Source organism: Camelina sativa, chromosome 9 (assembly GCF_000633955.1).
Source record: "Camelina sativa cultivar DH55 chromosome 9, Cs, whole genome shotgun sequence".
Lineage (NCBI taxonomy): Eukaryota > Viridiplantae > Streptophyta > Magnoliopsida > Brassicales > Brassicaceae > Camelina > Camelina sativa.
Window position 1 is genome coordinate 37,164,668 of NC_025693.1, and position 27,024 is coordinate 37,191,691.

At 33.2% G+C, this 27,024-nt stretch overlaps 6 protein-coding genes and 2 long non-coding RNA genes across 9 annotated transcripts; 7 read left to right on the forward strand and 1 right to left on the reverse strand.

Moving 5' to 3' along the window:
* LOC104714636 lies at positions 42-578 on the forward strand. Its single transcript, XR_755879.2, has 3 exons — positions 42-128; positions 232-286; positions 551-578. It is a non-coding gene; the product is annotated as an uncharacterized LOC104714636 (long non-coding RNA).
* On the forward strand, positions 3,290-6,077 carry LOC104714638 (pollen-specific leucine-rich repeat extensin-like protein 1). Its single transcript, XM_010432069.2, has one exon. The coding sequence runs from the start codon at positions 3,374-3,376 to the stop codon at positions 5,780-5,782; it is 2,409 nt and encodes an 802-aa protein (XP_010430371.1). The 5' UTR covers positions 3,290-3,373; the 3' UTR covers positions 5,783-6,077.
* On the forward strand, positions 9,129-10,582 carry LOC104714639 (transcription factor bHLH125-like). The gene is made up of 2 exons (XM_010432070.1): positions 9,129-9,659; positions 10,166-10,582. Exons 1-2 carry the CDS (start codon positions 9,267-9,269, stop codon positions 10,226-10,228), a joined length of 456 nt encoding a protein of 151 aa, XP_010430372.1. The 5' UTR covers positions 9,129-9,266; the 3' UTR covers positions 10,229-10,582.
* Positions 12,698-14,303, forward strand: LOC104714640 (expansin-A18-like). The gene is made up of 3 exons (XM_010432071.1): positions 12,698-12,900; positions 13,121-13,436; positions 13,726-14,303. Exons 1-3 carry the CDS (start codon positions 12,756-12,758, stop codon positions 14,036-14,038), a joined length of 774 nt encoding a protein of 257 aa, XP_010430373.1. The 5' UTR covers positions 12,698-12,755; the 3' UTR covers positions 14,039-14,303.
* On the forward strand, positions 14,657-16,019 carry LOC104714641. Of its 2 annotated transcripts, XM_019230196.1 has the most exons (2): positions 14,657-14,841; positions 15,326-16,019. In XM_019230196.1, exons 1-2 carry the CDS (start codon positions 14,757-14,759, stop codon positions 15,865-15,867), a joined length of 627 nt encoding a protein of 208 aa, XP_019085741.1. In that variant the 5' UTR covers positions 14,657-14,756; the 3' UTR covers positions 15,868-16,019. The 2 variants fall into 2 exon arrangements, with proteins under 2 accessions (XP_019085741.1, XP_010430374.1); XM_010432072.1 differs by having other exon boundaries at positions 14,657-15,916.
* LOC104714642 (homeobox protein knotted-1-like 7) lies at positions 18,318-21,269 on the forward strand. Its single transcript, XM_010432073.2, has 5 exons — positions 18,318-18,769; positions 19,632-19,752; positions 20,225-20,424; positions 20,511-20,642; positions 20,840-21,269. Exons 1-5 carry the CDS (start codon positions 18,485-18,487, stop codon positions 20,978-20,980), a joined length of 879 nt encoding a protein of 292 aa, XP_010430375.1. The 5' UTR covers positions 18,318-18,484; the 3' UTR covers positions 20,981-21,269.
* LOC104714644 (bifunctional dTDP-4-dehydrorhamnose 3,5-epimerase/dTDP-4-dehydrorhamnose reductase-like) lies at positions 22,985-24,442 on the forward strand. The gene is made up of 2 exons (XM_010432074.2): positions 22,985-23,557; positions 23,933-24,442. The coding sequence occupies exons 1-2, from the start codon at positions 23,102-23,104 to the stop codon at positions 24,386-24,388; spliced, it is 912 nt and encodes a 303-aa protein (XP_010430376.1). The 5' UTR covers positions 22,985-23,101; the 3' UTR covers positions 24,389-24,442.
* On the reverse strand, positions 24,857-25,731 carry LOC104714645. Its single transcript, XR_755880.1, has 2 exons — positions 25,556-25,731; positions 24,857-25,040 (listed from the first exon to the last, which is right to left on the reverse strand). It is a non-coding gene; the product is annotated as an uncharacterized LOC104714645 (long non-coding RNA).

Here is a 27,024-nt window from a genome sequence, read left to right on the forward strand (position 1 = left end):
TGGGCGTGTCAATTGGTGATTGGCTGGAAAAAAAAAAGGGGGAAAATGTTTTCTTTTTCTTCCCTCGGCGAAATCGGAAGAAATCTACAACACTTGGGACTTCATCTCACCTGCGATCTTCTTCTAAGGTTTTTTTTTTTTTCTTTTTATATTGAATCTAATGAAATCAAATTGACGGATATGGTGTTTAATTTGTTTGATATATGATGAAAATTCAAATCTTATTATCAGGATCCGACATGATGACGAACCCAAACCCGACCATTGATTGAAAGCAGCTTCGCCGGTAACAAAATCTTGACTTTAATCAATCTCACAAGACAAAAGATGTTTATCGATTTCGGATTTTAAAGCCGTTCACGTGCAGAACTTGATTTAGTATTTATCACAATCAAATAGATCAAACAGCGAAAGACATTTTAGTTTGTTATAAGTATTTTTTTTTTTTTTCTCAAAATCAATTGTAAATGGCATCTCTTGTAAATATAACAAACAAATCATTTATGGTTAATAAAGGTCATTTGCCTGACTTTTTTAAGTGTTGTTTTAGGAAAGATGGAATATGGATGTGTTGATATAGTAGTAATATAGCAACATTTATGTATTATTCTGGGTAATATCCCAAATAAATATGATGATTTCATCAATTCTTCACAAAAAAAAATAATAGAAACATTTGTGCAACGATTACTTAAAGCAAATGGCTCATATATACAAAGCCAAAGCTGCCATTAGAACAAAACAACAACAAACATAAACAAATATATTGCGTATAATGATATAAACATAAAAGACATGAGCAATGATCCCATGCACTTCCAACAGGGTCATCTTTTGTTTGATCGCATATACTAACACTCACCAATAGCAAAGGCTTTGCAGTACGTAGCTCATTTGCAATTGCGGCATTGACAATTAAGTTTCGTGGCGTTTAAACGCCGTTAACCCACACATTTTGGGATTTATTATTATCTTTTTTTTTTCGTCAACGAGTTGTTCACAAACCAACATACGAGCCGGAATATTAAGTGTGCGACAATCTTTTAGATTTTTAGCCTCTAGTTTTGATATTCCTGGAATCGTGTTAAGTCAACAAGTTAGAAAATATTAATAATATGAAATCTATTATTTAAATAAATATTTCAGTTTTGTTTAGGTTTGAATATATAACATACTCTATCATTTTCTTTCAAAAGAAATTTGGGTTTGGATTTTTTTTTTTTTTTTTTCTTTCTTGCATTTAACAATGGCAAAAAAAAAAAATATATATATATATATATATATAAAAGGGTAAACAAATAATCGAAACATATCTGAGACTCATATTATGTTTATGACCTGTTAGTATCGTCAACGTGAAGATCATCACAAAAGTGATCAAGCTAAGAAGCATACTTTCAATCTTGGCCATTTTTCTTATCTTTCTTCCTTTATTCCACTCTTTCTTTTTCTTTTTTTGGATGTAATGTTTTATTATTGTATTGTATAATCATCAGACTGCTATATATATATATATATAGTGAGCTTTTATTTTTATTTTTGGAAAAAGGAAAAGAAACATTGTCTTGCATATTGAAGAATTACGAAGAAGGATAAATTAAAGTATACTAATCTGATGACCACATATTATTTGTTAATTTTAGTAAATAGAAAACATGAGTTTAGAAAAGTATTAATGTTTACGGTAAAGAAAAGTTAAACCACAACCTATAAAAAAATTTAAACCACAACCTATAATACTTTTTATCACCATATATTTCAGGAGCGTTCGGATCGATTTCGTTTCGATTCTATTTGATTTCGGCTAAGAGCACTCAAATAATATAGTCGTTCAACTATATTGAATGCAGTATGGAAATGGATATCACTGAAATAATATAGTCGTTCAACTATAGCGAGATCGTTCCAAAGAGAACATGCCATTTGAAGACGTCAAAATCGTGGCTACTGAATATCACTGAAATAATATAGTCGTTCAACTATACTGAATGCAATATGGAAATGGATACAAATTATTTAATTAGTTTTTTTTCCTTTTTTCTCCTCGAAGAGTGATTCATTTCTTACAATATAGCAAAAAGCTAAGAAAAAACACATATTATTTTATAAAGATATCAATTGAAAGCATATAACATACACTAGGGTGTACAATTAGATTGTGTATGAGTATATATCTCTATATACTTATTATATAAGCAATGTTGAAAGAAGTTTATAGTTTAACAAAAAAAAAAAAAAGTTTATAGTTTAACATGTTTTCATGTGGTATAATATTAGGCATTGCATTTGTACACATTTACGACCAAAACCAACCAAAAAAATAGGGGCCAACCGAAAAATGAAAAAAAATCGACCAAAGGGAAAATTTAATATACAAATATTCGATTCGACCTATCAATCTAATCGGTTTACTTGTTTTCAATTTCCATGATAGTTTACCAAAATCTATTTGGGCCTTCAATTATATATTTTGGGCTTTATACACAATAAAATGATATAGTCATCAGTAGCCCTTTAAGTTGTGTCACTCAGAACTAGAAATGTGTTTTTTCAAAGTACAATCTATATATAAATCAGATCATCCAGTTAAGATACGTTTTCGTTTCATATTTAGTTTCGATTTCATTAGAAGTTTAGAACTAATAAAACTGAAAAAAAGAAAAAAAAAACAAACAAACTCAATTGAAACATAACTACATAAAGCTGATATTCATTTGTAATAATTGTTGTTACTTATTTGTAAGAAAAACCGTCTGTTTTTTAACTTGAACTATTTTTGCTGTTATACTACATTACTACTTTATTATTAAGAATTTATTTTTTGTTCTAATCAAAAAAATAAAATAATTTTATCCTTTTTATATTAAATTGAGCCTGTTTGTTTTTGTTTCACTTAGTCAATTTATTTTCACTTTTTTAAAAAATTGTCAATATCAAATCAAATTTAGTTATTACCTAATCAACATTTAATTAAATCAAAGAATTTTCAACCCGCCCATTCACGGATAAAATTTTTAGATAAAATATTTGCATACAAAGTTAGTCATCTACTTAATGTAACACACACAATATTAAGAAAGGAAAATAAAATACAATATAGAAAAAACCAGTTCATCTTCTTCACCTACTTAAGGTAATTTCTTTCTTTTAACCCCTTTTTTTTTTTTAAACCAAATTTGAGTCCTTAAATTTAGTCATCTACTAATTACTTAAATTAACTAAATTAGTTAGAAACAAAAATTAATTATCTAAATTTAAGGTATACAAAATCCAAAATTAAATATTTCACTTCTCCGTCCACTGAGTAAACTAATCAAACCTCTCTCTCTCTCTCTCTTTGGCGGAGAAAAAGTCGCCGATCCGACTGTGTAAAATGATGAGCCATGGTGGTGGTGGCGGCGGCGGAGGAGGAGGAGACGCTGAACGTATGTTAGCTCAAGCAGAGAAGCTACTCTTAAGCGGAGACTTAAACGGTTCAAAAACCTATGCGATCCGCGCATGCGAAGCCGATCACTCACTCGTAGACCACGCCGAACTAATCCTCGCCGTCGCCGATACTTTAATCGCCGGAGAATCAAGAATCAGAGGAACAGCCTCCGAACTTCCCGACTGGTACGCCGTGCTCCGTCTCGTTCGTCTGACTCACAACCCTGAACTCGTCGCGACTCAGTACAGCAGACTCGCCGTGTTGCTTAACCCGGGTCGGAATCGGTTCCCGTACTCTGAGCAAGCTTTTAGGTTGATCTCTGATGCTTGGTATGTTCTCTCTGATCCTTCTAGAAAGGCATTGTATGATAGGGAACTGCATCTGAGTCAATTTGGGAACCTCGGTCAATTAGGGTTTCAGCTTTTCAATCAATCCCCTCCTCCTCCTCAATCGCAATCGCCTCAGCATCAGAACCAAACGTTGTCGTTTCAGAACCAGCAGTTACCATTTCAGCTTCATCAACCACATTTTGCTCAGCCTGTACAGCAACAACAACAACAACAAAGGTCTCAGTTTGATCAGCAGTTATTGCAGGACCAACAACAAGCATCTTGGAGGCAACAGTTTGGTCAAGAGCAAACTAGTGATTGGAAAAGACCACTAGAAGAGGAGGAAGAGAGGTTGATTAATTTGAACAATGCAACTGATAGGAGTGTTCAGTCTAGTCGTCGTTTTGCTGAGCCGGACCGACCGCCTAGTAGATCTTCTTCTCATAGGACTCCTTCCACTGATTTGACATGGGCTTCATCTAAGCCTACTCCAACATCTGCCTCTGTACACCATTCTGACTCTGTGCCGTGGCAGTCCAATGAGCCAGCTAGGCAGTATCAGTCATCTAGTAGGTCTAGTGAAGCTGCTCATCTCTCGCTGCTTCCTTCTGTTTCAGTCTCACCTCATGCATCTCAGCCAACTCGCTCGATTCAGTCACATGCAGTCTCTAAACCGCAGCCAGTTTCTAAACCACATCCGCCATTCCCAATCTCTCAGCCTCCATCGACCTCTAAGCCATTCCCTATGTCTCAGTCACCTCAGACCTCTAATCCGTTCCCTGTCTCTCACTCATCACTAAAGTCTAAGCCTTTGCCGGTCTCTCAGTCATCACAAAACTCTAACCAATTCCCGGTGTCTCAGTCATCATCGAAGTCTATGCCATTCCCTGTGTCTCAGCCACTACCTACCTCTAACCCATTTCCGGTGTCCCAGCCAGCACCAAACTCTAAACCAATCTCCATGTCTCAACCATTATCGACTGCTAGACCTTTCCTAGCATCCCATTCACCACTACCCTCTAAGCAATGTCCTATATCTCAGCCACCTCCGACCTCCAAGGCATTCCCGGTATCTCAGCCACCACCAGCCTCTAAGCCATTCCCAATATCACAGCCATCTAATACCTCTAAGCCAATGCCAGTATCTCAGCCACCCACAACCTCTAAGCCATTTTCTATGTCTCAGCCACCACCAGCCTCTAAGCCGTTCCCAACATCACAGCCATCCAATATCTCTAAGCCAATGCCAGTATCTCAGCCACCCACAACCTCTAAGCCGTTGCCAGTGTCTCAGCCATCACCGGCATTTCAGTCAACCCGTCCCTCTCAGCCACCTGCAGCCTCTAGTTCTCTCTCTCCACTGCCTCCTGTCTTCGATTCAACTCAATCATTCGAGCCACCTCCAGTCTCAACTACTCCCTCTCCGGTTCCAGCAGCCTCTACTATCCCATCTCCACCACCGCCTGCTCAGCCAACTCGTGTTTTTAACCAAACCCAACCTACAGAACATACTCCAAAGACCGGGGCTGCAAGACCAGATTCCGAGCCGGAGGTTCTGAGTTTCTGGACTACTTGTCCATACTGCTACGTGCTTTATGAGTATCCCGTCATTTACGAGGAAAGCGTGCTTAAATGCCAAACTAAGAGCTGCAGGAGAGCTTACCAAGCGGTGAAGGTTCCTTCACCACCGCCAGTTACCGAAGAAGATAGCTACTATTGCTGTTGGGGTTTCTATCCAGTAGGATTCTCAGAAGTTACTAAAGTCCCAGTCAGTGGTTTACAGTCTAAAATTCCAGTCAGTGATTTACCCAAATCAGCACCCAAAAAACCATCTCCAAAGGTATATTATTATGACGATGAAGATGTTGATGATGATTCATACATAGATTCGGATCTTAGTGACGACGATGATGATGATGATGATGATTGGCTGATGAATGGAACAAAAAGGAAGAAAAATGTGAAGCAAAGTAAAGCTAAAGCTTCAACCAAAACAAAACGTCGAAAAGCAATTGAGGTTGATTGAGTAAAAAAAAAAAATCAGGTAGGGAACAGAAAGAGAACAACTTTCATGTAAGGCTCTCTCTCTCTTCTTTATTTCTGGCTCTGTTTGTTGTACTTTTTAGTTGTAGTAGCTTCTATTTTTATGTAGTGTAGGGTAAAACTGCTTGCTTCCGCAGTTTCCATGTTCTGTTTAGGCTCTGCTGCGGTCGGATCGGTCTTAGTGATTCGAGGTTAAGCTTAGAAACAACGTTTGTAACTTGTAATGATGTTCTGGTGCCTCTTTTTGGATTAATGTAGTATCATCCTTTTTTTGGAAAGACGGTGGAGTTTCATCATTTTGATCAGTTTAGGATTTTGAAAAAAAAATACTCACTCTCTCGTTTTGTTCACTTGCCTCTTGTTACTATACTTAAGTATAAATTTTGGTATATGGCAGATCAGAGTTGTATAGTACTGTAGTAAGTATTTTTATTTATGAGTTTGAATATGTCGAGTGACTATAAAGTGACTATAATCTATAAATTAAAACCTTGCATTTTAGTAAACCGTCTCAGTTTGACTTTTCCCTTACAATTCTCCCTGCCTCTGATATGGAAAAATAAATTTGTGATATGGAAAAGTAAATTTATGATAATTTGATTCCTTACATATCTAGGGAAACGACGATAGAATCAAATTATCATAAATTTGTTGGGCTATGTTGGGCTAACTAGTCCATTCGATCCACAGTCCAATACAAAATGGGCTATATATAGTTTCAGTTATGTAGTGGAACGACAAATATCAAAGTGGACCGGTTTGAAGAACCAAGCTTAGATGTGAACCCAAATATGATGTGTCGTATTTAAATCAATCATAAATTCATAATGATCATATATACTAATCATTAATTCGTCATCACCTACAAATCTGTGATTCTGTAGGTGCATGAAGATCCAAATGGACACCCTAACGAGTATTAGATCATTTAATTTATCAATATTAAAAGTTAAAACTTAAAACCATCTTAATGATCAGATAAGCATATCATTAATTCGTCATCACCTACAAAACAAATCTATGACTCTGCAGGTGCATGAAGATCAAATTGGACATGCAACTAAAGGGACCCCATTTACCAAAATGTCAGACCTAATCATGACCACATTTAATATATTAATTACAAAATATTTACTTCATCACTAACAATTATTGCAAACCATTCAATGGCTGTTTCAGTGTCCACGTTATCATCTGCAATTTACACTCCTTAATTATTGCGTGTCACTAGTACTAATTTAATACGCAAACCTTTCTTAATCTTCTTTTCACTTGCACTAAATAAACCTTTACAAAATACTGTATTGTTTTTTTCTCTTTGTATTGTGTTTTCTAGTCCAAGTTCAACAATTCAACCACACTATCACATTAATTATTTCTACCGACTAAACACATTCGATGGCTTGTTTAACGATAAGTCTGATAACCTCATAATCGCTAATATTTTCTCGGTTTTATATTACTTGAAAATTTCGCAAATATCAAAAAAACTATTATATTTTCTGTTTTACTTTTTATTAATACACTATTTCATTTGATGTACTGTATGTAATTACTAAGCTAAAAATTAAGAATAAAATTAAAAATTTGATTCATAAAATTGCATCGTAAACACATAACAGAAAGTGATATAGAAAAAAAAAATTCTAGAACGACAACTATCAAAATCCAAAAAAAAGTAGTACTTATTTTATTGTAATTAAACACATTTTCATAGAAATCTCTATATGTAGTGAAATTTATTCAGATTCGTAAAATGAGTTAATCAAGTCTAGTTGAGAAAAAAAAAACTGTAATTAAGTACTACACCTTAAAGTATACAATAAATACATGTCAATCTTGTGAATCATTCAACCAGCTGTGGGGAAAAAACTGGACAATTAATCCTTGTCATAACTACACAAAATAAATGAATTGAAGAGATGATCATCTAATAATTGACGCAAATCAATTAATATGATCGGCCTTTAATAACTTTAAAAGAAAGATAATCTTAAGTCTTCGTCCAAAAGGACCAAAACAGTAAATTTTGGTCCAAAAATATAAAAATATAAAAAAATTTAACAAAAATATATATATAATAAAAATACAGTTTGGTCCAACTATGCTGCATGCACGCACGAGCTGCTTAACTCTAGCTATGTAAAGTCTTTTTCCTGACCAAAAAAAAAATAATTATGTATAGATAACATTTATGTAATTAAATTTTATCTCAGAAAATTTATTCAAGTGATGAAGAGTCAGTCAATAATTAAATCTCTTTAGATGAATTGAACACATGAACTCATCAATGACGAAATTTAAAATATATGTCGACATTTTCTACAAAATACGTGAGCTTAGAATTGAGTATCAAATAACTACTGAATTTATGTATGGCTTTTAGCAGAACTTTACTACAAGCAATTATCTAGTAATATATATAGAATATATATGAATAAATCATCTAAGTTTTGCATAATTTATACGTAAATATCTCTTTATATGAATTAAACAAAATGTTTTTTTTTTTTTGGTTAGAAGGCATAACAAAATGTTTAAACGTAAAAACATCTGGAATTTTCCTAACCTGAGATATGGGTTATTCAATAACTGAATTTAATTCGAGTTGAAAATTTTAGGTGGTACGTACGTGTAATGAAGGTGAGATGTATTACGTTCAAGCACATTTAAAACACATGTTCCCATTCCCATTTGACGTGATTATTAAATGGCCACTAAATGAACAGCACCAAAGTTTAATTTAATAGTAGTACTAGTACTCCTATTATTTATCACCATTAATTTAATCCCAACTACTCGTAACATATGGTGATTTTAATTTCTTCGAGATTGATCACTAAACCTGTCATCACATCTGTGATCTGTCCAATTAAATAGGAAGAACAAACAAATCTTGGAGACAAGTATAAAGAGACTCACAAGAAGTCAGAAAGTCACAACACTACAATTATAATAACAAACCAAACCAAAAAAGTACTAATAGAGTTCATCAAGTTCTAATGGATTTCGTTCCTTCAATGTTTATGCTTGATTCAACCTACGAAGATGGATTACTATTTTCTGATTCTTTCCTTCTTTCTTCGTTTGTATCAAACCAAAACCAAGATGTTTGCGATCCGATGGCAAACAAAATTGGTGGAAGCAAGAAGAAACGAAGTTTGTGTGATACATATGGCGTGAGTGAAGCCAACAAAAATGATGATAATGATGATCGAGAAAGCAAGAAGATGAAGCATAGAGACATTGAAAGGCAAAGAAGACAAGAAGTTTCATCTCTTTTCAAAAGTCTAAGATCTCTTTTGCCATTTCAATATATCCAGGTAACTCATCTACGATATATTTTATTTGATTTTCTTAAGAACTATTCTATATTTATCTGTATATAGTTCTTTAATTACATGTTAATCAAGAAAGAATATTTTTATATGTTCGAACTCGAGTTATTAGTTGTCTTTTGAATTGAAATGGAATATGTGTGTACAAACTTAAGACAAATGACCTCAAAAGACTTGCAAAACAAGAACAAAGAACTCAACGAAAAGAGAAACCGGATTAAGAAATCCATACCGGGCACAAATACAACTGTTCCATCTACAGAGGAATGCACCAGTAGTTTATCATCGTCAACAACATCAACATTTTCATTAGGCTGCTCATGTGTAGGAGACAAACACTTTACAGTTATAGTCACACCTTGTTTGGTTGGTGTTGAGATCATCATAAGTTGTTGCCTCGGACGAAGCAAGTCTTGTCTCTCGAGTGTTCTTCAAATATTGGCTCAAGAACAAAGGCTCGGTATAGTTAGTTGCCTTTCAACTAGACTGCAACAGAGATTCATGCACACCATTGTTTCTCAGGTAAAATCCATTACTACATTTAGAGAAAAAAGTATTTATGCTATAATGTTAACAGTTACGTTGGTTTATACTATCATAGTTTAATAATGTCTATATTTAAAACCACATTTCTAAAAAAAATGATGAACATACTTTTAGGAAATTAGTATTCGATCGATCATTAACATTATTATTATTAACTTAAATGCAACAATAAATAAAATATTATTCACTTTTATACAACAATTAGTAGTGTTTGACCATTTCCTGGCTTGATTTTCTAACAAACAAATTGCTATGTTATTTTTCCTTAATATGCAACAAAAAAAACAAACAAGTTCCTATAATATACTTATCTCTTATAATTTTTTTTCCATAGTTCACATATTTATATTCTTATAAACTACACAACGAATTTGGAGTTGGCCGTAGTGAATAAAAATCACTACTCTATGAGCCTATATATGACTCTAAGTTCTCATTTTTCCATTTTGCGTATAATCAATACTATGGTTTCAAATTTTCAGGTGGAGGATAGCAAACAGATCAATACTTTGGAGCTCAGAGATAAAATAGTGAATATGATGTAGCATACACAAGATGATAAAAAGTTACGTTTCAGAAAGACAAAAAGAAAAAAACTTAATATGAAAAATAACATTTTCGTGATTTGAAATTTGGAGTTTTTAATGTATACTTTATATTGTTTGAGTTTTTTTTTTTTTTTTGAAAGAAAATATTGTTTGAGTTTGTTAAGTGTTTCCGCTTACTGTGAGTGCTTAGAGTTAATATTACTTAATGCTTGTTTTTCTTGGCATTCACTGTTTTTCTTGGCATCCCAAAAGATTATTCCAAACAGATAATTCAAACAGAATAATCTTTTGCTCAAACGTCAATATATTTTTCTGTTTGAGTTATAATTAAATATCTAACTTATTGTTAAATTTATTTTAGAATTCTTTTTAAGAGTATTCTTTGAAATATTCTTAAGTGTATTTATATAGCCCCAAATTGAGCAATTAATCTATAATATTTTTTTTTGTTACCAAACTATATTTAATCTATAACTTATTTTGTGTGAGTGAAAATACTAAATTGGCACACACACAAAAAGTGACACTAGCATTAACAAAATAAATTATTAGACCAGAAGAGAAGGAGATAGAAGCTAATACGAAAATAGTTCCGATTAGAGATTTACCTAACATGTCATTTAAAATAGATTTTTTATATAAGTAATTGTAATCTGGACTTTTTACCGTCTCAAAATAAATATCATTATTAAATATCTTATTTTACTAAAAAATTTAATGGAATGAAAGCATAGTACCTCTTTAACTGACCAAATAGAAGTGTGATTTAGTAAATTTGGAATAATCTTTTGCTCAAAAAAAAAGAGTAAAATTTGGAATAATCTTCATTCTTCCATATTAACATGTCTGCTACTAAAAATTAATTAAATCGGACGGTTTTATTTCTTAGTTCTTCGGATGTGTTCTTATCATAAATTTTAAAACTCAAATCTAGAAAATCATTTTGAAGGGGACGGGGAGTGGTGTGTGGAATACCAATACAAAGATAAGTAATTGTATCATTGACAAAATGAAGTCTCGAATTTTAGAATTTGACACAAATAAAACTTGGGATCTTACCAAACGTGTAACAAAATCTTATGTCCCAAATGGACGAAAGCTCTAGTAAGCTACTATACTAATGTCGTGGTTACTATAAACCCCAAGGCTAACACATGCAGGTTGAAAGTGTGTACAGAGTCTAAAGTGTAATAACATTTGTAAGTCTTGTAGAAATCATTTTTCGTTTCTTACATATGCCATAGTTATTGTCGAAAAAATTAGCGAAATTTGTTGGAAAACAAAAAAAAAATAGTTAAAAATATAAAAATGTTAATTTAGTTAGCATGTTGATATTTTCGTTCACTTTTAGTTAATATATCAAAAATATATTTTTTATAGATCTACAATAGATTATATCAGAAATAAAAATCATGCAATAGATTTTAAGTTTTATGAGAATGTCGACAGAAGTATGTATTAGTTCGAGATTTGGTTGTGGAGAATAGATAGACTAGTTAGTAATTGTCTTTTGTCCGAACATGATACGTGGTGTCAAAACATAGTATATTCTCTTTCGTAGTTTGTATTTTGAAGTTTTAACAATATATATCTATACCAATAACAATCTCCTTAACAATATATATCTCGGTTACGATAGGGGAGGTAGTCTCCGATCCGGCGAAGCTAAACCACCATCGAAGGCCCGCTTATCTACTCCCTGCTGCCTCTCTCTCTCACGACTGAGCGTGAAAACCTCCTCGACAAAAGGCAGATCGGATCTCTTCCTCCTTCCCAAAACGGCTCTACGGTGGCGGAACGGTAAACGGATCTTGGATCACCGTCTCTGTTCGGCTACCGTCGTCCAGGCTCACCGGAGGTCCTGTTCCGGCTGAGTATCCGCAAGTATGGGCGGCGGCTGCAAACGAGTTTTTCGTTCTGCAGATTAGAGTTTCATGGTTCCCGGTTAAGTTCGGTTTGTGAACCCGACCGGTTTTGTTTCCATCGGTTTAGCTTTAGTTAACTGTAAATGAGTTGGATCCTAGGAATTTATGTATATGGGCTTACTCCGGAAATAGCCCATTGGGCATTATATTTTATTAATTGAATACCTTTTAACAAAAAAAAAATAACAATCTCCTTAATGCCACACACAAAAAAAAAAAAAAAACAATTTCATTAATCTTCCAGATATCATAAATAAAATGATATGGTATCCACCTAACCCCTTTGTTATAGCTTTGACTAATAACAAAAAAAAAATGAACACATTAGAAAGTAAAACAAATTAAAATAATTAGAATGTAAAGGGAGGCGCAGACCAAAACAAACATGAACGCACGTCCACTGCTTACTTGTTCATAGTCTTCTTTCTTAGTGTCTCTCACGTTGAGACCAATTGTTTTTTTTTCCTTTCAATTTAGTAGGAAAAAAAAAAATTAAAGCCAATGTTTCGTTATATATATGAGATCTTATGCAATAGTAAGACTTGGCTTTTCAGAGACAAAACAATATAGTAGGAGCCCTCAATAAAACAGAGTAAGAAATGGATCAAAATTTGTATGGCAAGTGCTTGGTTATTATATCGATGATGGCCATGATCGGAACATCAATGGCCGCATATGCCGGGACCCCATGGCGTACGGCCTCAGCAACTTTTTACGGTGACGAGACCGCCAGCGCAACTATGGGTAAAGTTCATATACTTCTACAATCTATTGTATATATAGAACACAATATATGACTCGACTATGGACTCCATTGCATGTTATTTTTCGTCGTAACATAAAAATACAAACGAGAAGAAACACTAATGGCTTGCTTATATATAATACATGAATCTTTTGAAGAACATATTAATTAAAATGCATTGAAATTTTTTTTAACATGACCATGATATACATCGATCAGGTGGGGCTTGTGGATATGGTAACCTATGGAACAGTGGCTACGGCGTAGCCACGACTGCGTTGAGCACAGCACTGTTCAACGACGGTTACGCATGCGGTCAATGTTTCCAGGTAAGGTGTGTGTCGTCGCCTAACTGCTACTACGGTTCACCAGCCACCGTGGTGACAGCGACCAACATATGTCCACCAAATTATGGCCAAGCCTCCAACAATGGTGGATGGTGTAATCCACCACGAGTCCATTTTGATTTGGCTAAACCAGCTTTCATGAAGATCGCCAGTTGGAAGGCTGGAATCGTCCCCGTCTCATACCGCAGGTATAACATCCACTAGACCAATATAGATATACGTATACTAAAATATAGTGTGTGTATTATTACAATTTCCACTTTTTTTGAAAGAGATGTGTGTGTACAAGGCCTAACGTTGTATAGATAAAATAGACAGAAAACCTATAAGCAATGGTTTATCTAATCATTAAATTCAATATATCTATATTCAAATATTTGTAAATTAATGAGATTTTGTTCGAATGCACCATTAATTTGCACATGCTAGCTAGCTAGAATATGATATATATATTGATGATTCTACATATATATACAGAGTGGCATGTAGGAGGAGCGGAGGAATAAGGTTCAAATTTGAAGGAAATGGGTATTGGCTACTTGTGTACGTGATGAACGTAGGTGGTGCAGGTGACATCAAGACCATGGCCGTTAAAGGTAGCCGCACAGGCTGGATCAACATGAGCCATAATTGGGGAGCTTCGTACCAAGCTTTCTCTTCTCTATATGGTCAGACTCTCTCGTTCCGGCTTACCTCATACACCACTCGTCAGACCATTTACGCTTGGAATGCTGCTCCGGCTAGCTGGAGTGCCGGTAAGACCTACCAGAGCAAGGCTAATTTCTACTGATTTAGGTCATATTCAATACCGAAAAACCGGTTATTTGAATTAACGGTTTTGCTACTTGTTCTTGAGGCAGATCAATCGAGAGATTGATATTTTTATAATTAATAACTCCCTTTGATTATATGGTAGTCGTTAATTCTTGTATATTCATCATTGGTTGAGGAATAATTGTTGATTTTTGTGTGTGTTTAATTTTGCTTGTTTTCTTCATCTTTATTTTAGCATCAAAATTATTGATGGGAATCCCATCATGGGATCATTTGTAATTTTTTTTCTTCTGATAAGAAAATGACTTTGCTAATTCAAGTTCAAGAGTTACAGAAAACATTAAAACGTCACCATTTTTAAAATAGAAAAATATTTCTAAAGCTTTATTGTATATATAGATGATGTGTTACTTTTATTTTGCATTTCCTCTAATATAAACAATGAAATACTCTCTATCGCACCCTAATGATTTTTTCACCAATGTGTATATATATAGACGTACACTTTACTCAAAACAATCTCACGCCGACTTTAGTTTCATACCCCAAAGACATTTTTATAGCATAAAAATATGCATATATAGTATTTTTCTTTGTTGAAGATGAAATATATATATATATATATATATATATATATATGTATCTATACTTAAAGATATTAATTAAACAAAAGCAAACCTGTCCCTTCAATCCAAAGCCTTCACCGAGCTCTCCAAAAAAGAAACTTATTTCTCATGATCGACTCTTCCTCTACACTTCTTCTTCTCATCTTCTCACCACAACACTCAAACGTGAATAACTCCACCAATATCGAAAATGGCAATAAGAACACTCTATTTTCCATCTCTTCAACTAATAATAATCGTATTATTCCTATTCCTTCCCTCTCATCTCGAGTGTTCGACTTCTACTACTATTCAAGAAGCTCTCAACGAATCCTCAAGGCTTCTCGATCTCATCCTAAGAGACTACACTCTCAACTTCTTCAAGAACCAACATTACTCGATCAAGACCGGCGTTAACCAACGTGTTCATCTCCCATCTAACTACTCCGACATAAAACTTGACGCAGTTAGGTTCCGATGTGGGAGTCTCCGGCGATACGGAGCTCAAATTGAAGAGTTCCATATTGGCGTTGGATCAATTCTTGAGCCGTGCGGTGAACGGCTTTTGGTTGTGAGACAAAGCTTGGGATCAAACTGGTCCGAAATATATTACAAAAACTATGATCTCTCCGGTTATAGACTGGTGTCTCCGGTTCTAGGGCTCTTAGCTTATAACGCTTTAAACGACGTTATTTTAGGAAATAATGTGAGCAGCTCGTATCAGATAAGTCTCCTCCTAGCCGATGCTAAAGAACCGTCCACGGTTGATTTCAGGAACGTATCTGGACCGTCGACGGTAGAGAGAACGTTTTTGGACAAGCCAATGTGCGCTACTTTCGAGCTCGACGGTAAAGTGACGTTTGCTGGAGAAGTGAAGCCGTTTGTGTGCGCCGTCAAAACCAACGGACATTTTGGTTTAGTGGTGAAAGATGATCCAAAATCGAACGGTGGGGGAGAGAAAGAGATGAAGAAAGAGAAGATTGGACGGTGGAGAAAGGTTGTTGGTGGGCTTGTTGGGTCTGTGACGGTGGGGGTGGTGCTTTTAGGGATGGTGGTGGCAGCGGCGGTGGTGACGGCGAAGAAGAGGAGGAGAAGGGCAAAAAGGGAAGAAATGGAGAGAAAAGCTTATGAAGAAGAAGCTCTTAGAGTAGTGTCGATGGTGGGGCATTCTAGGGCTTTTGTTGCTTCTGCTACAAGGACTTCCCCGGGTTACATGGAACATGAATGTGTTCCTAATTAATTAATTATATTTACGTTTGTTTCCTTTTTTTTGAGGATTTTTTTACTTATTAGTATTCTTTTTTCTTTTGTAAAAAAGATTAGAATTTATTTTAAATATATGTTGTTGGGAGTTTTGAGACATACATAATAACATAAATATTGCGTTGTGGACAAGCCAGTAACTCACATACGGTGATGAATTAGAAGTTAGAACTAAGTCACTGATAAACAACATTGTATTACCTATACGTATGTTAATTTGAGGCCTAAAGAATTATAATTCTTGATGAACATATGTCCTCTAATCTAATGGTCGTTTTCTATTCTTCTTTCTTTTTGGAAGAGTCACCATGGAAACGTTAATATTACACACGTAAAAAAAAAATTACGAACACATTTGCACAAGTGTTTGGGCTGTGAGACACTGATACCTGTGTGCCCCTATGAGAAATGTTTTGTATGTCCAAACACAAAACATTATTTGGCCCATTCGTAAGAACCAACTGAGTATGGGATCGTGACACTAATATTATCTCATTTTTCTTTGATTTGTGGTCGCATTATTATAAGTTGAGAGGTAGTTTTCATAGGAAAAGGGACCACAAACTGTTTAAGATGTGAGATGTCTTAAATCTTAGGCTAAGAGAACGACAATTTTGTCCCTCTTTTATTTGTTTCGACCAACTCTGTCTCTGTCCCTCTTTTCTTTTATTTCTTTCATTTTTCTATACAAGCGAATATTTTGATTTCATTGCGTAAAAGAGAAGGGAATTTGTAAACAAACTACACAACAAAGGAGATAAATGAAAATTAAACTTTTTCCNCTTAGGCTTAAGAGAACGACAATTTTGTCCCTCTTTTATTTGTTTCGACCAACTCTGTCTCTGTCCCTCTTTTCTTTTATTTCTTTCATTTTTCTATACAAGCGAATATTTTGATTTCATTGCGTAAAACAGAAGGGAATTTGTAAACAAACTACACAACAAAGGAGATAAATGGAAAATTAAACTTTCTCTCTCTTTTTTTTTTTTTTTTTTTGCATAGGAATCTGCAAAATCTTTTTATTCCACTTTCCCAAGTGAGTGATGGACCAAAAAGAAATGAAAATAAAAGTGACCAAGAGAAAAAAATTGCGTTTTCTTTGGTAGGTCCGAAAGTAAAGATAAAAGTAAAACAGCCTTTAATATTTTCCCACTGATTCTGAAATTAATTACATGAATGTTCATCATCAACATCATATATAACAGGTGCCATTTCAATTTGATCTGAAATTGTAGACTAGTAGTATTTCAAAATTTTATAATTGCACAATGGAAAGTGAGCAATAGTCCAATTTTTTAATAGTCAATATTTCTTTTTTAATAGTCAATATTTCACCGACCAAGCAAAACGCATATACACTATTGTATGTTTAGTTTTCCGATTTTTCTTTATCTCAAATCACACTCGATTATAACGAAGAAGTATTCAGAAAACTTTGACACAAAAAAACGCAAAGACAAAAAAAACTGCTACTATGTTTGGTACTTTGGTTCCACAATATGCTGATATACCTTGACGTAAAGTTATGAAAAATTGCACGTTAATAACGTGCTTTACAAAAATTCATAAATACTTGTATATGTATATATGGATATCAAATGTAAAATGAAAAGCACTTTATTTTTTCTTGCCGTGACAACGATTTAAGACCTAATAAGTGATTCAACAACTTGAACTTAAAAATTAGTTGAAAATATTGAAAAAGAATGAGGAAAAGAAAAAATATCTTCCCACCTTTAACGACAGGACCGGTAGACACACCTAATCCTCTAACACCCACTTAACAAATAGTAACACCTAATTAATAATACTATTTAATAGCATAACAAATATCATTGTCTATATTCATTTAAAATATGAAATAATCAATCATGTGATACAGCTTTGATGCAACATTTCTTAGTCACATAACCTTAAAACAGTAAAACTCAGATAGTCTAGTTCTGGATTAAGCTAATGCAATCGCAGTATTAATATATATATATAGAAAAATATTTTACAAATTTTTTTTCAGATAACTTGGTTATCTTAAACTAAATCAAATTAAGACTAGTTGTAAAGATAACAGTCTCCATATAGAACAATCTACTACATACGTATGTGCGTTTGTTTTATTTAGTTAGTGTTATTTCAGAATGATTTAGAAACGTAAATCGAAGTATGTTTCTGATAACTAGCGTTTGTCATAACTTTATGTACATATATATTTAGTTTTATTATTAATTTATATACACTAATATTTTAGTGTCACTTAAAGTTTACTATACATTAGAAAATGATACCAAATTATAAATCTTTTGAAAATGGTTATGGCCGAACCAGTCCGGTGTCTATTTTTTTATAATATACAGTATGTACTATGTATATATAAATAAGACAAAAAAAAAGTATATATTTTTAGAAGAAAAATAAAAGGAGTGACAAAATAGATAAAGGGGAAAGAAATCAAAAAAGCTTTATAGTTTATATACGTTGGTTTTGTCTGATCATTCTCTCTCTCTATTTCTCTAATCATAGGAACCAAATCGGCTTCAAGATAATTAGGGTTTTCAGACAAAGAAACATATCTCTCACCCTATTCTTGAGTCAAGAATATGCAAGAAGCGGCACTAGGTATGATCGGAGCCACCGTAGGTGGAGATGGAGACGCCGCGGCCATGGCGGAGCAGAATAGACAGATGAAAGGTGAGATAGCTACACATCCGATGTATGAACAATTATTAGCAGCACACGTTGCGTGTCTAAGAGTAGCTACTCCGATCGATCAGCTTCCGATCATTGAAGCTCAGCTTTCTCAATCTCATCATCTTCTCCGTTCTTATGCTTCCACCGCCGTTGGATACTCCCATCATGATCGTCACGAGCTCGACAATTTCTTGGTACGTTTGAATATAAAATAATTAAACTTGTTTTCTATGAAGTTAATCTTGTTTGATTAATTAAATTTACTATATTATGTTTCTTTTGAAATAATTTTTTGTGGACTAACTATGAAGGAAGTCATGTTCACTGCACAATCTCGTTAAGTTTCAAACAAATTATACTTTTCAATGATTTTTTTCGGATTTTTAAAAATAACAAGTTCGTAGTGAATTTAAACGTCCAAGATGTAAAACATTATCATTTTTTTAATGGATTAACTATGAATGAAATTAGTTATATTTAAGTAATATTTTTTTCTTCCACTAATTTAGTGGTTTTTTTGTGTGAATTTTATCATACGTGTAAGAAGTAATTGTGGTAAACTTTCATGGGAATCTATGTTTTCATACAATTTTAATATGTAAATTACATCGACAATTTTTATAAAAATATATCTTTGTGTAAATATAGTTAGGTGCTAAATTCACATAGAGTGAGTCAATGTTAAATGTCATTTTGTAATTAAACTGAAATTATATTTAAACTTAGGTTAATCATGTTGGGTTGACGTCGGCGATTGATTTCTTACTACACCAAACTAAAATTTGCATTATAGTCGAATTGACATTGCAACCATAATTTTGGAATTAGCTTGCGAATTTTCCCTAAAAAGATTCGACATCATTTATATTTATTGAAATTAGGTAGAAAATAGGACTATATAATGATCGAACTAACCGCTCAAAATCACACCACACCAGAAGCACATATTTTTATGTGGTGTATAAATGTTAATTAAATTTTGAATGAATTGAATAATTATTTAAATGTGAGGGTATAAATTATAGTAATAATAATAATAAATTAATTTGGAAACAGGCACAATATGTAATGGTGTTGTGTAGCTTCAAAGAACAGCTGCAACAGCACGTGAGGGTTCATGCCGTCGAAGCTGTTATGGCTTGCCGTGAAATTGAGAACAACCTTCACACTCTGACAGGTTCTTTTTTGCTTTTTAATTTTATTTTTTTAAAAACATATCTTCGTGATAATAATATATTAATATGTTACTATAAAGAATAAACACCTCATAGATTTAGAATGTACTCTACTCGGAATTAGAAAGTACTACAAGATATAATTAGAATTCTTTTTAAAAAATTACGTTAGAATTAAGAGATTTTTAAAACAGATAATAAATTCTTGTTGATCATACCAGATAGATATATATGAACAACTAGTAAATACATTAAATGTAATGTGTTGGGAGATGATGATGGAGAATATATTATATGCTTACACAATTAAAAAATAAGATATGGAACTCCACGTAAAACGTAGGATTAATAATTTTAATATACATGCGGATTTGTAATCTAAAGGGCCTTTTGGGCTTGGGATTTATCCGCGTAGATCTTGTAGTTTTGGAGTAACAACGTTATGTGAAACTTTGTCTATTCCCCCTCCCGTAGGAGCAACGTTAGGAGAAGGGTCTGGTGCGACGATGTCAGAGGACGAGGACGATCTTCAGATGGACTTCTCGTCGGATAACTCAGGAGTTGATTTTAGCGGTGGCCACGATATGACGGGATTTGGTCCGTTGCTACCGACTGAATCGGAAAGGTCTCTTATGGAAAGAGTGAGACAAGAACTTAAACTCGAACTCAAACAGGTAAACTGAAAAAGGTCAAAAAATGTACGTTCATGTTACTATATTTTTTTTTTTTGTAATGAAATTTGTTTTATTTTTCTGATAAGGGTTTTAAATCGAGAATCGAAGATGTAAGAGAAGAGATAATGAGAAAAAGAAGGGCTGGGAAATTGCCAGGAGACACAACCACTGTCTTGAAAAACTGGTGGCAACAACATTGCAAGTGGCCTTACCCTACTGTGAGTACCTTCCTTTTATAATTTTACGAAGCATCAAACATATTTGGGTCTACACTCAAATCCATGCATTTTTTTTGGTTTTGTTTTCCTTCTTAAAATGCTTAAATGCATCAAACATAAATCATAAACCAGTATATCAAGATTGAGAATTGCAATTAATCATGTAATGAACAACCACAAAACTGTAATGTGAACAGGAAGATGACAAGGCAAAATTGGTGGAGGAGACAGGACTGCAGTTGAAGCAAATCAACAATTGGTTCATTAACCAACGCAAGAGGAATTGGCACAACAACTCTCACTCACTCACTTCCTTGAAGTCCAAGCGCAAACACTAATTTCTTCTTTACTAATTACCTCTACATTTTCATACTAATTGCATTGCTTAATCATGCATGAGTATATACATACGTAATTCATGTTACTGATGATAATATCGAGGTGTGATCATTATAATATCTTGTACTCACTTTAGCTTTATCAAATTCCCCAACAACCATACGATTTGTGTTTTGAGTGATTGATTAGTACTACTATATTGTAAATTTGTAATCACAAATATGTCATATCCATATATTTGGGACCCATCATATGTGAACGAAGTCGTCCATAAAAATTGTTACGTATGATTTTTAGTTTAAATTATTGGTATTCAAAGTCTCAAAAACTTAACAACGGATACTTTATACTTTATAGTTCTTTATTTGATATTATCATGTGATTTGTGTGACGATGACTTAATATTTTCATGAAAACCCTTTAAACAAAATGCTTTTTTTTTGTCGGCAAAACCAAATGGTTTTACAAACATAATTGTACCGATCGAGAAATATATATATGTATATTAAGGAATGGTATAAGGTGAACAAAAGAAAATAAAAAGCTCTCGAGATTGAGAAATGGATCTTAGAAAAGTGACTACATGCCCCCATCATTTGTCCACTACGATTCAGACAGAAGATCCGATCTGTTCATAATATATAGTAATACATAACTTCCTGGCAAACCCCAAATAATGCATTATTAGTCTTTCACTATAAAATTATAGTATACTAATCAATGGTTGACAAATAAAGTTCTACCGACTAGTTAGTTAATCGAATGAATTTAGGTGTTATATATTTTCAGTAACGTGTAATGATATTTAAGGACTCGGGTTTTGTAAGAGTTTTATTATGTGGTTGACATATCAATGTTGTATATATAGATTTAGATCTTTGGTTAAACACTTAAACCTCATTAGAATGTCAATTCAGTTACAATAATATAGAAACTTCTCAATTATATATTCATGACCACCACCGTATTTGGTACTATTTTTTTTCTAATTGGAATGTATCAAAATTTATTCAAATAATGCTATATATCAAAGGTTGTCAACTCGTTGACGATTCTATATATTGCTAAGTTGGCCTTTTAATTTGTTCTTTCATACTATATAGTAATATAGTATATTTTAAAATTTTAATAAAACTTAATTTAAATTAGATTCTTTTTAGTTTAAATTGTAATGGATTAAATAAATAAAATGTGCACCTCCAATGTAGTGGTAGTCGAATCTATTTTGTGTTAATTAACAATTTCTCAATCCACCACCTTCACAGATCTCTGTCTAAAATTCGGACAACAATTAACTATTTTTTAAAACACAAACCACTACAAACAATAATTTTAAGGTAAAATATTAATCCACTACCTCAAGATTCGGAAAAATACGTCTACGCCCCCACATTTTTACAAAGGCAATCGTAATAAGTAATAAACACAGTAATCAATTAAGGTCTGGAATTTAGAAAACCCAAAATTAAAAAAATAGTAATATTTGTACAAATTTCATTTTTGCCTGAAATTCATGTTTTTCTTTTTTCTTTTTTTTTTTTTTTTTAATAATATGATCTATTATGACTATGAGAACTATGGAAATTAATGTTAAAAAAATTTATAAAAATAGATGGGATACGCAGTAGTACAATAAAACTTACAAATTTGCCAAATAAAATGGAATTTAAAATTAGAACTAAGGTATTATTCCAGAATATTTAAAAATAAAATTTGGGTGTTGTTATGGTATTATTTAATAAGAAAATATTGTACTAATAATTATAAAAGGTGGTATAACAAATAAGTCAAATATAGTGAAAATTTTAAAAATGAAAAAATTATTTATGGATATTCAGATTTATGCTAATTAATCTAAAATTAACAATTTCACTAAAAATGCTTTTAATCACTCAAATGGGTCATAAACTCAAATAAGAAAACTTGGGTGGTTAAAAAGCAAAAAACTAAAAAGTTCATTGTCTCCCCGAAAAATTGGGATAAAACGAAGCAACAAACAAACACCCATCACCCAAAACACAAAAAACGTCTCTCTATTTCTCTCTTCTCCTCCTTCAGATCAGATCCATCACACATCTCATTCAACTTATTTTCCGATCACCGACAAAAACCAAAAAAAAATGGTTGTAGCAGACGCAAACGGATCATCGTCAACCTCCTCATTCAACTTCCTAATCTACGGTCGAACCGGATGGATCGGTGGTTTACTCGGCAAGCTCTGTGAATCTCAAGGGATCTCATACACTTACGGCTCAGGTCGTCTCCAAGATCGTCAATCGATCGTCGCCGATATCGAATCAGTGAAACCTAGCCACGTCTTCAACGCCGCTGGAGTCACCGGTCGTCCTAATGTCGACTGGTGCGAATCTCACAAAGTCGAGACCATCCGTACTAATGTCGCCGGAACCCTAACCCTCGCCGATATCTGCAGAGACAAGGGACTCGTCCTTATCAATTACGCTACCGGTTGTATATTTGAGTATGATTCGGGTCATACTCTCGGGTCCGGTATCGGATTCAAGGAAGAGGATACTCCTAACTTCACCGGATCCTTCTACTCTAAAACCAAAGCTATGGTGAGAGAAGCTTTATTTATTTACATTTTCAATCCTTTTATTTATTAATTACTTCAGATTCGATCCCAAACTCTGAGATTTGTTAGATTAGATTTGTGAGAGGTAGGTTCATTGACTTGGAATTTTCAAGATTTTGTGCTAATTTAGATCTGATTTGCTGCTTAGGTTTGAAATGTTAGTGTTAAATTCGGGTTTTATTGTGGGCTTCCAACTCAAAACTAATTGGCAATTACTGGATTGGTCTTAATCATTTATATATTATTTAAGTCCCGTCACATCTTCCAATGTGCAATGTTGCAGATGAACTCTTGAGTTTTTATTATTATCATAGCTTGTTTTGATGTTGGTGTGGTAAAACAATATATATATATATAGGTGGAGGAGCTGCTCAAGAACTATGAGAATGTATGCACGCTAAGAGTGAGAATGCCCATCTCTTCGGATCTAACGAACCCGAGAAACTTCATCACGAAGATTGCTAGGTATGAGAAAGTTGTGGACATACCTAACTCGATGACAATCCTCGACGAGCTCCTCCCGATATCGATCGAGATGGCTAAGAGGAACTTGACAGGGATCTACAATTTCACTAACCCGGGTGTCGTGAGTCACAACGAGATCTTGGAGATGTACAGAGACTACATTGACCCGAATTTTACTTGGAAGAACTTCACATTGGAGGAACAAGCTAAAGTGATTGTGGCTCCAAGGAGTAACAACGAGCTTGATGCTACTAAGTTGAAGACTGAGTTCCCTGAGTTGATGTCTATCAAAGAGTCTCTGATCAAGTACGTGTTTGAGCCTAACAAGAAGACTGAAGTTAAAGCTTGATATGCTATTAAAAAAGGCTTTTTGTAAGGTAAAACAGTTCTAAACCCCCATCAAATCGAAATCGAAAAAAAATGTTTGGGTTTTTAAAAGAAGTATCCTTTTTGGGTTTAGAGGCTGAAAAAAATTGTTGTGTTTTTTGTATTTTTATTTTTGTTTTCTTCTTCTCAATGTTGTTGTATTGTTAAAAATAAACCTTTTTGATTACAAATAAAAATGTACTATTTTGCGTTATTTATTTCCTCTGTTTTTAATCTTTGTTGATTAATCACTAATTATAGTATTATACATCAATTATCATCTGCCTTCTTTGTCTATATAGATAACCCACTTGTGATTTTCATAAGTAAAAGTGGTTATTTAGTAAATAAATATATATATGCTAGTTGCTAAAAGCAAAACCCACATCTCCCAAAACATCACATTCTCCAATTTTTGAAGTTCTTGCACCATCACCATATTTACGACGTCAAAGTCAAAGCGATATACATATGCTGAAACAAGATAGCTTGTATGCATTACAATTGAGAAATGAATCGATTTAAGCAAATAGAACATTTCTAGGAATTGCAGCATTGGCTAAAAGACCAGCTGCAACATTCATCGTTTTTGGTATCCACCTGAATGTCGCTTCCTCAAACCTCAGCAGTTTCATCTGCGTAATTCGCGTATCCAGTTAAAACCCTCAAAATTGAAGACCGTTACTATATTAATGAGATCCACCAAATTTTTGGAATTTATCATTCCTAATTAAGGTCTTTCGCACCATACACTCTGCATTGCTATGATAAGATATACTATATACCATCATGTCAGTTTCTTATGACTTGAAGGCATTAAATGGTAACATACGTAATCTATATAAGAAAATCTTATACGAAATATATATATGTATAAGTCTCAGTTTTTAAAATATATGACAAGCAGAAACGAATACAATGATCGATTAATGATAATTTTTTTATAGGAAGATTAAAAATGTTTAGTCGACCATTAGCTAAATCCAATTTTTGTCATAGATTTTTTAAATGGTCTCTATTTATAGTTAGGCGATTTTTTTTTTCTCGAACATAACATTGTGTACTCTAGATCTATTAAATTAATCATTTTAAAAGAAATTACAAATCATGTGTTTAAAAAAAAAAGAGAGAGAGAGAGAGATTACATTACCTTTGGTTACTGACTTACTGCTCTCGTTCACGTGCTTAAATCTTAATTAAGCTGAACAAGTTTCAGGGCAACTCTCCTTTGGCAGATCATATACAAATCGATCATGGGAAAATTTCGATGCATATATATGTGATGGAAGGGACCTGCCAATGGAGAAACGCCCTAAAACTAGTGAGCTTACATGTTTCTCTTCGTCTCTATATGATCCATGAAGTCGCGTGTGTGTTATATATATGTGTTTGAGCACATATACATATTAAAAATATAGATAAGGAATTTTCGACAAGGAATATTAGATTTTTCCATGATGTCTCTTTATAAGCTGGAAATCTATTTTTGCAGCTTTTTTTTTTTCTCTTACATGAGGTGAGAATATTAAAAACAATAAAGAGATATGAATGGTGAGAAAATTAGTAAATTACTGCAAATTAATTATTTAAAAGGTGCAATGAATCCAGTTTCATTGGTTTCACATTTTTGTTATACGGTCTAGTTTGATACAATTTGGTTTCATTTTATATTCTGTTTTCGGCAAAATTTATTTTAGTATATATATAAACAGTTGAAATCTATGCTTTTTGGTTTGGTTTGGTTCGGTTTAATTTTGGTTACGGTTTGTGTATGTACTGTATATTAGAAAGAAAAAAATTAAATAGGTTTATAATTTTTCGGTTTGATCTAACACACTGTACGTTAGAAATAGTTAAGATTAAGTTCCAAAGTGTTACAGAAATTAATTATTTCGTTCTCTCTATTCAATTATTATACAGTATATATATGGAATATGGTATTAGATGTTGTGCCAAATAGACCAATAGCATATGCCGTTGGATATTCTCTGGTTGTGCCATGCATGGTTAACTTTAAAATGAACAAGAATAGCTTTTCAGTCCAAAATAAAACTATTTTTAGAATTGAAAAACAAATGAATTCGAATATTAATCTTGCTACTCTATAGACTCTAAATTCAGAGAAATAAAGTAGATGGGGAATATATATCTGTTTTCCCACGTTATGAGAACGTTGTTTTCCCTTTTATATAATTGCATTTTTTTTTCTTATGTATATTTCGATTGATCAGTCACTTTATGGAAAGTTTCATTGAATCGAGATTGAAAATTTGTTAAACCAAAAGACAAGATTGACGTGAGTATTATAAAAGAACACAGAACACTAAAATAGGGGTTGAAGAAAATGATGAACGCAAAGATTTACGAGTACTTTATTGTGTGTCTCGACTAGCTAAGAGTAATTTAGCAGTTCACTATGTTTAGAATCATTATACGTTTTACCACTGCACCATGAAGCCAATGATAAGAGATATTCCAAATTATTTTATAGAAAACGCATTTAGCAAAGATTAGTTTTCTTAAATGGTTTTGTTACAAATGTAAACGATGGAAGGATTCTCCATTATTAGCAGGACAATAGGAAACGCATGATGCATGGTACAATCCTCTTTCATATTC